General features: G+C 33.8%; 1 protein-coding gene across 2 annotated transcripts; it reads right to left on the reverse strand.

Moving 5' to 3' along the window:
• Positions 1-2,672: 2,672 nt before the first annotated feature.
• LOC136201046 (putative methyltransferase At1g22800, mitochondrial) lies at positions 2,673-10,230 on the reverse strand. 2 transcript variants are annotated; one of them, XM_065991593.1, is made up of 12 exons: positions 9,835-10,230; positions 9,282-9,362; positions 8,930-9,008; positions 6,889-7,027; positions 6,712-6,781; positions 6,228-6,292; positions 6,067-6,145; positions 5,570-5,657; positions 4,124-4,188; positions 3,937-4,026; positions 3,345-3,485; positions 2,673-2,824 (listed from the first exon to the last, which is right to left on the reverse strand). In XM_065991593.1, exons 1-11 carry the CDS (start codon positions 10,009-10,011, stop codon positions 3,372-3,374), a joined length of 1,047 nt encoding a protein of 348 aa, XP_065847665.1. In that variant the 5' UTR covers positions 10,012-10,230; the 3' UTR covers positions 2,673-2,824; positions 3,345-3,371. The 2 variants fall into 2 exon arrangements, with proteins under 2 accessions (XP_065847665.1, XP_065847664.1); XM_065991592.1 differs by lacking the exon at positions 2,673-2,824 and having other exon boundaries at positions 3,129-3,485; positions 9,835-10,229.
• Between the last annotated feature and the right edge of the window lie 1,007 nt (positions 10,231-11,237).

Here is an 11,237-nt window from a genome sequence, read left to right on the forward strand (position 1 = left end):
GAACCCGGAAAAATCCCGGTTGCGACATTAAATTTTTATGTATAATTTTTTTTTATTAAAGGTATTTTATCTCTTATTTCGCGTAAAGCTAATAAAATGTTAGAACCGGCCCTATTTGTCATTTCAATTTTAGTGGAGTGAGTCTCCTATTTTTTATTCAAGACATTAGACCCTAATTTTTTTTTTTTTTTGTTAAATTAAACCACTACATAAACATCTAATTAGTTAAATGAGTGATGCTAATTTCATTTTCTTCTCAAATAATATTTTATAGTTTAAAATTACGTTTTTATAGTTTATTTATAAACAAATCAAACATAAAAAAAAAACACTTTTAAACCATTAAATATGAAAAATTAGAATGAAGATAAAACAGACTTTTATGTTCATAGTTGACTTTTTTATTCATCAGATGCTTAACGATCAAAATTAAAAGATCTGAGATTTAATATGTTGAAATGAAAGATCATAAGCTCAATCAACAATATCAAAATGATTAGGGATCTGAAAATGTTTTTTTCATAATTGTCATCGAAACATTTGAACTAAAAGATTAATCTCATAATTGAAGCCAATAATAACTGTTATTACTCTTCAGGCAAATGTTTGCTGGCTTTGAAACATATGATTAATCTCATAGTTGAAGCCAAGAATAACTTTTATTACTCTTCACGCAAATGTTTGCTGGCTTTGAAACATATACAACACAATTTTATTCTACCTTGTGTTGCAATTCCATCAATAAATGAGGTGGTTAGGATTTGAACCTTCGACCATTTAATCTACAGTAAATTACATAGGAACTCATTTTTAGATTTTTTTAACATGTTTTTTTTTTTTTTTTTTTTTGTTATTACCAGAGAACGGTTTCTGATATTAAAATATCAAATATAAAAAATATGGAATCACGAGTATAAAGAATAATGGTTTTAGAGATTGGGTGCTTATAGTTTTTAAATTTTCTGAAACGTCAGTTCAATTTGCTGCTAATTTACTTTTTTCAGTTATTCACAAAAATGCTTTTGCTACCCTTCATGATCTCGTATCTTTTTCTTAACATGATTCTCTGATTGAATGTTGGAAGTGAAGATGAAGATCAACTTTGGTATTTAGTTTAATTTTTCCATTCTCAACAGATGAGAAACGCAGGAAGATAAAGAAACGCTAGTTTATTTTTAATAATCGTTTTTTCTTTCAATTTTACATTTCAAATTATTATTAAATATTTAAAAAAAAAAATTCATCCCTACTTGTGTTGGTTAATGATAAAAGTAGTTAGAGTTTAAATTATTTGACAAATTTAAAATTTGTTGATAGGTATGAATCATGTGTAATATATCAACTATTTCTTTATATCTATATAGTTAATATAAGTAGTTTTAAACGTTAAATTATATTGCGGGTTTATCAGTTCTTGGACCATGGATGCTCACCCCGTTCATGTTATGTCTCGTTCCAATTTCTATTAAAAAAAAGTTTTAAACGCTAAGTTTTGATTTTTCTTTTTTACAAATAAAAAGATTGGCAACTGCTATGTGTATTATTATTATTTTTTTGTTAGAATTTTTTATACTCTAATTCTTAAAATAGATTAAAAATAATGAGTACTAATTTAATATAATTCAACATTATAACTTGATATAATTATAGGTAATTTATTAAAAGTGAATTTCTCATTTTATGTTATATATATTATTTCAAGTTAAAGCCCAATCGAAGGCCCAATTCACTACCAAAGGCACATGAATGAAAGAGGCCCAAAACAAAAACCACCTCATTGATAACACCAACGGGGTATTTGTTAGAAGGGATATAGCAGATGGGATAGGGATAAAAAATACGAGATAAGTTATCCCGTGTTTGTTTGGGAGATAGAAGAGTGAGACGGGTGAGGGATAAGCTTCTTATCCCTCAAATCCTATACCCAAGAGGGGCTGGTATAAAGAGATGAGATAAGCTCCTGCGATTTTAATATGATGGAAAAGTCCATCTTATTCCTTAACGGGGCGTTTGGTATTCTATTGGGATAGGGATAAATGTTGGGATAGGGATAAGGATAAATGGTTGGGATAAGGATAAAAAATATGATAGTCGAGAATTATTATTCAATGTTTGGTATGTGGGATAGGGATAAAATAATACATTTTACTATTTTAACCCTATTTAAACTACATAACATTAATTTGAGGAATAAGATGGACTTTTCCATCCTATTAAAATCGCATTAGCTTATCCCACCTCCTTATATCACCCCCCTCCTGGGTATAGGATTTGAGGGATAAGAAACTTATCCCCCATCCGTCTCACTCTTCTATCTCCCAAACAAACACGGGATAACTTATCTCGTCTTTTTTATCTCTATCCCACCTCTTATATCCCTTCTAACAAACACCCCGTAAATGAATGTTATGTGGTTTAAATAAGGTTAAAATAGTAAAATGTATTATTTTATCCTCGTCTCTATCCCACGTACCAAACATTGAATAATAATTCTCGATCTATCATATTTTTATCCTTATCCCAACCATTTATCCTTATCCCTATCCCAACATTTATCCATATCCCTATCCCAATAGAATACCAAACGCCCCGCAAGAGTAAAAAGTGTCCTCATACTACCAGAAACTTATAAATAGATTATCATTACTTCCTCTCTTTAGTATTATATACTTCCATTTTCTCACTCTGATTGAATACTAATTTGACAACTTTAACTTTGACAATCTTCATTATTATATACTTCCATTTTCTCACTCTGATTGAATACTAATTTGACAACGAACTCTTTCCAAAAAAATGCACTCCAACGCAGGTCAACAAATAGCTGGAAAAGTCAACACAGAATTCGGATTAGACTAAGCATAACATAAATCAATCGCTCTTTTTGTGAATTTTTTTAACACTAATTTAGGAAAAAAAAAAAAAAGGAATGGACATTTATTGGTGTGTATCACGTGTGTCCGACACTTCTACTTTAACCTCTAAACTCGTACATCAACCTCTCGGCAAATGACGAGTAATCAAAAGCATCCATAGAAGTGTCCTAAATTCAACATCATTGCAAAATGACTATGCAACAAGATATAGGAAGTAAACATTACTAAGGATCACCAATATATATAAGCATAGAAATAAATAGAGTATGATATTATTATTAGTATTAGATGATACTGAAGTAATTTACTAAAATGACCTCTTTGCTAGGCTATGCTATGTTATTTATCATTCTCAACGCATATCATTAAAACAGAATTGCAGCTGAAGTTATTATTACTCCTACAAAAGGCTTTTCTAACAAAAGGCTATGTCATTTAAGATAATGCAACTGCGCTTCCGATACATACTAATTGATCGTGAGAGATGCGATGGTATCAGCTAATGTCGCCAAATTGCTTTTGGATATCATTGAAAGATATTGTGGCAGATCCCCTTGTTTTCGCCTTCTGCTGCGAAGGATGATCCCTCCATCCGGTCATGTAAATAACCTGCAAAGTTTAATGCAAAAAAAATAATCACATGACTGGTTTTGGGATAGAAACCATAGAATTGAAAGCATTCATGTGTTGAACTCCCACTAACTTGCTAATTGTAATTCATCAATCCACTGAAACATATAGAATATAAATCAGCTAACAAGATTCAACGAAATCAGATTTTATTTTCCTTTCCAGAAATGCTCTAATTTAGAAAGATAAGAATAAAAATAGGTCGTAATTAGTAACTAAAACACCACAATTTCATAACATGATAGGATTTGGCAATCACATTACGAGTCTAGTATATTTGACATGAATTTCTAGCTGTTTTAATTCGAGTAGATTGCACAAGACATGGTCTCAGTTTTAATAATATCATAAGATAATGCCAGGTTAATGTTGATCTGATAAATATTATCTTTTACCTAGTAACTATTCGATAAATATTCCCAGGCTTTACCTGGAATGTTGCAGGGATGGTCCCATCTTCTGCTGCGAACATTGAATCATAAATTGCTGCAGTTGCAAGGGCTGTTTCTCGCTTTAGGATCTGTCATAGTTCATGAAAACACAAACTCTCCAATGAAAATGAACCTAACTATATGTATCATCAAGAGATATATCAATAAATCAGTCACCAGTCTTACGTTATTCCTTTGCAGAAGAGCATTAGTTTCGCCCATTGTCCGCAGATGCTCTATCAGCTCAAGAGCTATATGCAATCAAGAGAACGAGAGTAAACAAACAAACAAACCAAAATGATAGACATAACAAGTAACCACAATTAAAACATATTTTTATCAAATCTGAGACAGACATGTCAGATTGAGTCCGGGTTGGACTGTGGCTGGATGTTGACGGGAGAGGGTTTCTTACAAGTTATTACTTGTGGTTTCAAATGAAACTGTGATATAAAGTAATCATTGTACGATGAAGTTGCAACTTTACAGCTATATAAGTAATTCAAGAGTAAAAAGTTCAAAATTTATCAAGATTATGTTTGGGGTCATTTTACCATCTTATAAAGTAAAAGTCAACAAATATATCAGGTCACAAGCAAAAGAAAATGACAAGAGTCAGCATATAAACAAGTAGTTGCAGTTCAGAGTCGCTAAAAGCAATTTCATGTAGATTGATCCTGACACAACTTCGAGTGTATTTCTCTTCGCCAAACTGAAAACCTTATTCTCGTGGTACAATGGTCCCAGTCCACATGGACCAGACCAATGAAAAATGGAGAATCATTAGACATGATGTGTCAATTTCTCAATGGTTGGGTCGATATGGACCAGGACCATTCTAAAAAATTCATTCCTCATGGGAATATGACTAGACAGTGAGGTGTTTTCCAAATCCAACACAAGGATCTCAAATGCCAAAGGGAATGTAGAATGTTAATCCCACTTCAAACAAGCTGCATTCAGATCAGGAGGCATTCCGTGCAAACATATGCCTATCAAAACCTTAACAAAAGGAACACAAACTTGGTATTGCAATTGAAAAATGAAAGATGCCATACAACTTCTCGCAGATTGTTAATAAAACATTAGCCAAGTTGCTGAGCATACATCAAAGTCTAAAGTAACTAGAACACTTTTTAATGTCTCACAAAAACCCCAACTGGCATTACCACATTTGTTGATACTCGAGGATAACCATAAACTGATCAAACTCTATACTGCACTGTATAGCCATTACCTGATCTAATTCTATAGGTACTTGTTCCTACCTCTAAATAGAAGAATTAGCAGCTTTTAATCTAATGGAATTTAATATAGCAAGCAGATTGACTAATGAATGCAATGACCAGAAACATGCTTAAAACCAATGAATATATCCGATAAATCAATTACTTCCCTTAAGGAAGCCATATTTAAAAACGGGCCAGCAAAGAATAGTTCAAGTTAGAATTTCAAAAACAAAACTGTTTACTATAATAAATTTTCCAGATTATGCAATTTCACTCATGAGTCATGATATATTCCATAAATATAAGAAGAGTATTCACATTTTAGCCACATCTGTCATCTAACTCCAACAAGACTTGTAAATCAACACTATGAAGCGGTACTTATAAAGAAGAATTTTCTCACCACTCTTATACCTAACTATATATTCATCCACATCAACACCCGGAAGAGTAAAGCCTGCCCTGGTCAAAAGATTGCCTGCATCGCGGACCTATTGCACAAGCAGAAAATAGGGTAAATATTTCATCAAGGATCAGGAGGAAGGGATAAAGAAGTAAGCAAAAGAAAAGTAAATTCAACTCTGCACCCTAACACCAGGAATAGCATAAAAATAATGGAAAGAAAGACTAAAACTTAAAAATATAAATAAAAATTGCTTACCATCTGACACAACTATCCTACTAATTTCCTACTACTTCCAACATCCTGACAGACAAGAAAAAAGAAAAAGGGCACTATACTGAATTCATGCTACATGTCTCAATTTAACATGGATATTGAGACAACGTATTGACTTCAAGCTGAACCCGCACTTGATTGTGCAGAATTCTATATGAAACTAAAAATGTAGCAATCTACTAGGAGGAAGTATGCTAATTAAAATGAAGAAACATACATACTTGTGCCAAGGGTGATATTCGAGGACTTATGCCACCTTCACGCTCCATTTGAGCAACAGTGCAAGCTATTCTCAATTCTCTAGACACAAACAAAAGCAAATTTATGCATATTTCTTTGAAACATAGATAAAGAAAGGAAAGAAAAAATAGAAGTAGACAACTTCAAGGTTTCTCCACCCAGAATAGCAGCTAAAAATAGGCCGTCCGGCTTCAATGCCAATCTGGACTGTAATGAATTTAATAAAAACGAAAAGAGGTCATGGCACGTCCAATGTAAAAAGAAAACCAGATGATGAAACCAATCATAAATATATATAACATTTTATGAATATGGCGCAATGAAGAAGCAAATAGTTGTTGAAACCAATAAACCTTCAATAGTTTTCCCCATCTTATGCGAGAGTACTGCACAAGATGCTAAAACAGTTCAAGCATAGGGAAAAAGGGACGAGAGTGGTAGAAGGGAAACTGTTAACAAGGGGATAAGACCACAAACACAAAGGCTGGAACTAGGCTTTGGAGGGTGTATGAGAGAAGAAAGGGGAAACACAGGGCAATCGTAGGACTGGTCTTATGGTGTGTGAGTGTGTGTGTCTGTTATGAGGCTATTCAAGATTGCCAAAGGTGCAACAAAGTAACACGTACCTGTATCATGGCTCCAGGAAGGTCATTAGTCCAATGAAGCCCCAAGCAACTGATTACCAAATCTAGTGAACTTCATATTGACAAATGCAAACTATTATAATTAATTACATAGAATCTTCTAATGGGAATGGCATTGGTCAGAATTCAGAACATATATAACCATCAGAGAAAATTTACCTTTCTTTCACAGGCAGGAACTCTTCATCCCCGACAACAAAGGATGTTTCAATATTTGCATCATAACCTTCTTGTGAATTTTCACACAATTTAATCATGTCATGAGACATGTCCATCATAATGAGCTTCTCAATGGAGCCTGATATGAAAAAAATAATTGAGTGCTTGTACCGTTAAATTCTAAGACATCAACAGAGAAAAGAGGCAAAATGTATAAAGTTATTTGTGAGGTTATGCTAGTTAATGTTAAAAGCAAATATCTGAGGTCACCTAATAGTTCATTATGCATACAAAAAGGTGGTCATCCATAACATAACATCCCATGTTATGATTTGGAGTACCAAAAACAAGGTTTCTAGACACAAGAAACTTTGAAACTGGTAAAGGGAAAGGACTATGGATCAGAAGTTCAATAAAAAACATATAGGTGTTGAAGCAGAATTTAACTTATGTTAGAAATATCATATAAAATCGAATTGAATTATGAAAATCAATAATATTTAAATAAAAAGGAATGCGAAAAAAAAAAAAAAACATATTAAAACTGGTAGTCTTGTAAAAAAACATATTGGTAAAAAAGATTTTCTTGATTTTTCTATACATTATAAATTATATAAAAAGTAGTCTTGGATCATGTAAAAATAATTGCGAGAAAGAGACAAAAGTATATGTAACAAATTAATTTATCTCTGTGATGTAGAATACAGATTTTTGTTCTTTTTTTTCTTACAAGAAGAAAAAAAAATAATAAGGGAAGGAAGGCATCATAATCCATGAATTTGACTAGGTATGGATCTAAAAGCAACAAGCAACAGGTTTGATACTCATCACGTGACAGAATTCATAGATAGATCACATCTATTTATCTCTGGATACATAACTCAATGTTCATATTAAATATATATGTTCTGCGACACAACACATCAGCATATATTCTTTTTCTGTCTTCATTTTTTTTGGTTAATAAAGAAAAAAATGCATTTACCATGGGTGCAATGCAGCAAACGTTTCCACAAAATCATATGCACATGAGTTCCTCAAGGCATAAGCACACACATCACTTCCTCAAGGCATATGCACATATTCAAAATAAAAACCCATCCATCTCTAATAATGTAAATTATACAACTTCTCAATTCTCAGGGGAATACATAAATAGAAAAAGAAAATCTGCTACTTGCATTTTCCAGTAATTAGCATATGTTTCACCTCAGAACATGAGGTTAAAAGGCGACTTCTTCATATTAGTGAATTTCCAACATCTCCTGTCATCTTGAAGCAGCCATTCATGAAAAGAATATATGTTAATCTAATGGTGTGACAGTATTTGCTTAATCCAAGCCTACCTTCACTGAAAATTATCCTAAAGCTTCTAGCTTGAATTTCAACTCTCACTAAAAAGGCAGCCAATAGTGACTCAAGACATATAATGGAAGGGATACATAAAGCATCACCAATAGTGACTCAAGAAATATGAGGGGTATTGACAACTTACTACAATTAAGTGTATGGAAGCTTCCACCATTCTTGATTAAAAGTGGTAAACATCAATTTTTGTGCTGGAAGGAAAAAGAACTAGTGGCATCTGTAGAATTCACTGCAATGGCAACGTCTCTAAGGATTTAATGAGATTGCCATCCACTCAAAGAACCCTCTAGGAGTTTTGTTTCTCGTCTTTTCCAACTCATCCATCTCAATAGCAAGTATATCTGTATGTGTATATATGAAATTCTACCACTAAACAACTTATGATATTCCAACCAATTCAATGTAACATGCATTGACTCTAAACCAGCACCTCATCAGAACATAAAAGAGCCTAATGCAACTCTTAAATTAAAAAGTTCAATCATTCCTACAGGCTACAGTTGAATATGGCCTCTCATTAAAACATCATCCTGAAGAGAAGCAATATAAATACAACCTACAAATTAATTACTTCTACATCCATATCAAACACTGTTGACAATTTTAAGCTAATCACAGATATACCAAGTGATGGTGCAATTGACAGGAAGAGATTGAAAAACTGAACACTTACCACGACCACGTAACAATCGTCTGATAGATTGCAAAGAACCCCCCAAACATAATGTCGTAGGAAATGTTTTCTTACAATCCTACAAGGAGACAATTGATCTATCAGTGAATTGTGTCATAGTTTATTGATCCAACAGTTAAGTAATAACAAATTGTTACGGCGTGGAGAAGTGCTTAACTACAAGCACGTCTAGGGAGAAGAAACCCAGTGGAAGTTCAATTGAACTTTCTAGAGCACCTACTACATCTCCAGGATATGTTTCCTCTGTAATTTTAGTAACTTTTATATTGATTTTATAGCTTTCTTACAAAATATAGAGAATTAAAACTGTAACGTACAGAGAATTTATTACCTCTAACCGATCCAATAGATTCTCAGCAACAGCATCCACAAAAGAATCATTTGGGCGCATCAACCATGCCGCTCGGTCACGCTGCCACCAAAAAGCTAGCCCAGTTAGACCACCCCAGGGCAAGTTTAAAGCATGGAATGTGAATAATCGAAAACAAATACTGACAATAATAATTATAAATAATTTAATGCTGTGTGCAAGAGAGCAGAATTTTAATTTCAAGTTATTGCAACATTCTTAACATGACTAAGCAGAAGAATTGAGGACATTAATTACAAACACTAAAAATGATTTGATCAGATAACTAAGAAACTTCAAAAAATTACTAAAAAATTGAATTATCTAATGCTATGCAGTCATAAGAACACACAACACATTTCACCAATCCGGTAAACAGCCAAAAACATGCTAATTGGAAAACTCAGCCTTCCTTCAGCTAAATCACAAAATTACAGGAAAAACATACCATTTGTTTCAAAATAAACAAGGGAAATCATTCAGCTATTAATATCAGAAACCTAATTCAAGTAGCAAAAGAAGGCAGGGAACTTACTTGTTTGCGTTTGAGTTGGCGATCAAAGACCTTGAGTCGTGAGTTTTGCAACCCATCAATGCTGCCATTGTCATCTGTAGAGTAGGAATTGGATGGGATGAAAGCATAAGGTTCATTTGCTGCTCTTGTTTGTCTAATTAAAGACAAAGAAGTTCTATACAGTGACACTCCTCTCATTTTCTCTTGCACTCGTGCTGCAAAATTAGGCTAACTCAGCAGTGCGAAGCAGTCCCAAACCTCAATTAGGGTTGGTTAACTCAGCAGTGGGAGACAGTCGAAAACCAATTGATTCTCTTCTCTTCTCTTCCGGCAGAACGCTACTTTTATTTGCTTGAGAATTTAAGGTTATGCTTGATGGGCAAATTGCACAGATGATAACTACAGTTTGGGGGTAAATTTCACAAATGTGAATTGGTTAAATAACTTTATTCAAATAAAGAATGCTAGAATTTTATTTCAATCATTTTATTTATTCAAATAAAATAAATTTTAATAATATTATTTATTATTAATTCGGGGTTACATATGCCTCTGCGAAGACTTGTCGATGGACTCGCAAAGAGATATGGACTCTATCTTCGTCATGGTTGATCGGTTTTCTATAATAACACATTTCGTTCCGTGCCGGAAGACTAACGATGCATCAACAATTGCCGAACTCTTCTTCCGAGGTCCCGAAGAGCATCGTTTCGGATCGGAATACTAAGTTTTTAAGTATTTCTAACGGACTTTGTGGGCTCTCTTTGATACGACTTTGAAATTTAGTACTATGGCTCATTCCCAAACCGATGGACAAACCGAGGTGGTCAACCAAACATTAGGGAACCTTTTGAGAAACAAGTGCAAGGACAAACCAAAAATGGTGTTAGCACAAGTCAAATTCACCTACAATGGGGATGTTCACTCGTGAACGGGGAATTCGTGTTTTTAAATGGTATATACGAAGATCCTGAACCACACTCCTCACATTATAGATCTGCCGAAAGGGGATAAGGCGAATGTGAAACAAATGCACCAATAAGTGAAGGAAAGGTCGATGTGCACTAGAGGGACCTTCAGTTTGAGGTCATGGATGAGGTGATGGTATATTTGAACAAGGAGTGACTTGCAAGCGCACCAATTAGAAAACTTCGGCCAATGAAGTATGATCCTTACAAAGTCATCAAGAGGATCAATGCCAATACATATCACCTTGCTCTTACCAATTTGTTCGGTAAAATATCACCATCATTCAATATACGTTATCTAATCCCGTAAAAGCTGGATGCACCTCTCGAGTTTACCAATGGGGTCCAACTCTTTTAAAGAACGGGAGAATGATGAGGACATCTCCTTGAACACACCAAACCAAGCGTGAGGGAGAGTTCACACAACGTGTCAGACAATGAACCACACACGGCGTG

Source organism: Euphorbia lathyris, chromosome 7 (genome assembly GCF_963576675.1).
Source record: "Euphorbia lathyris chromosome 7, ddEupLath1.1, whole genome shotgun sequence".
Classification (NCBI taxonomy): Eukaryota; Viridiplantae; Streptophyta; class Magnoliopsida; order Malpighiales; family Euphorbiaceae; genus Euphorbia; species Euphorbia lathyris.

What these genes read in the sequence shown, in the direction of transcription:
- LOC136201046 (XM_065991593.1), bottom strand. Translation starts at nt 10,011, where the DNA reads ATGAGAGGAGTGTCACTGTATAGAACTTCTTTGTCTTTAATTAGACAA. An exon ending in GCCAACTCAAACGCAAACAA is followed by an intron (nt 9,363 to 9,834) that starts GTAAGTTCCCTG and finishes TTTTGGTGGCAG; the next exon opens with CGTGACCGAGCGGCATGGTT. An exon ending in CTCTTCTGCAAAGGAATAAC is followed by an intron (nt 4,027 to 4,123) that starts GTAAGACTGGTG and finishes GAACTATGACAG; the next exon opens with ATCCTAAAGCGAGAAACAGC.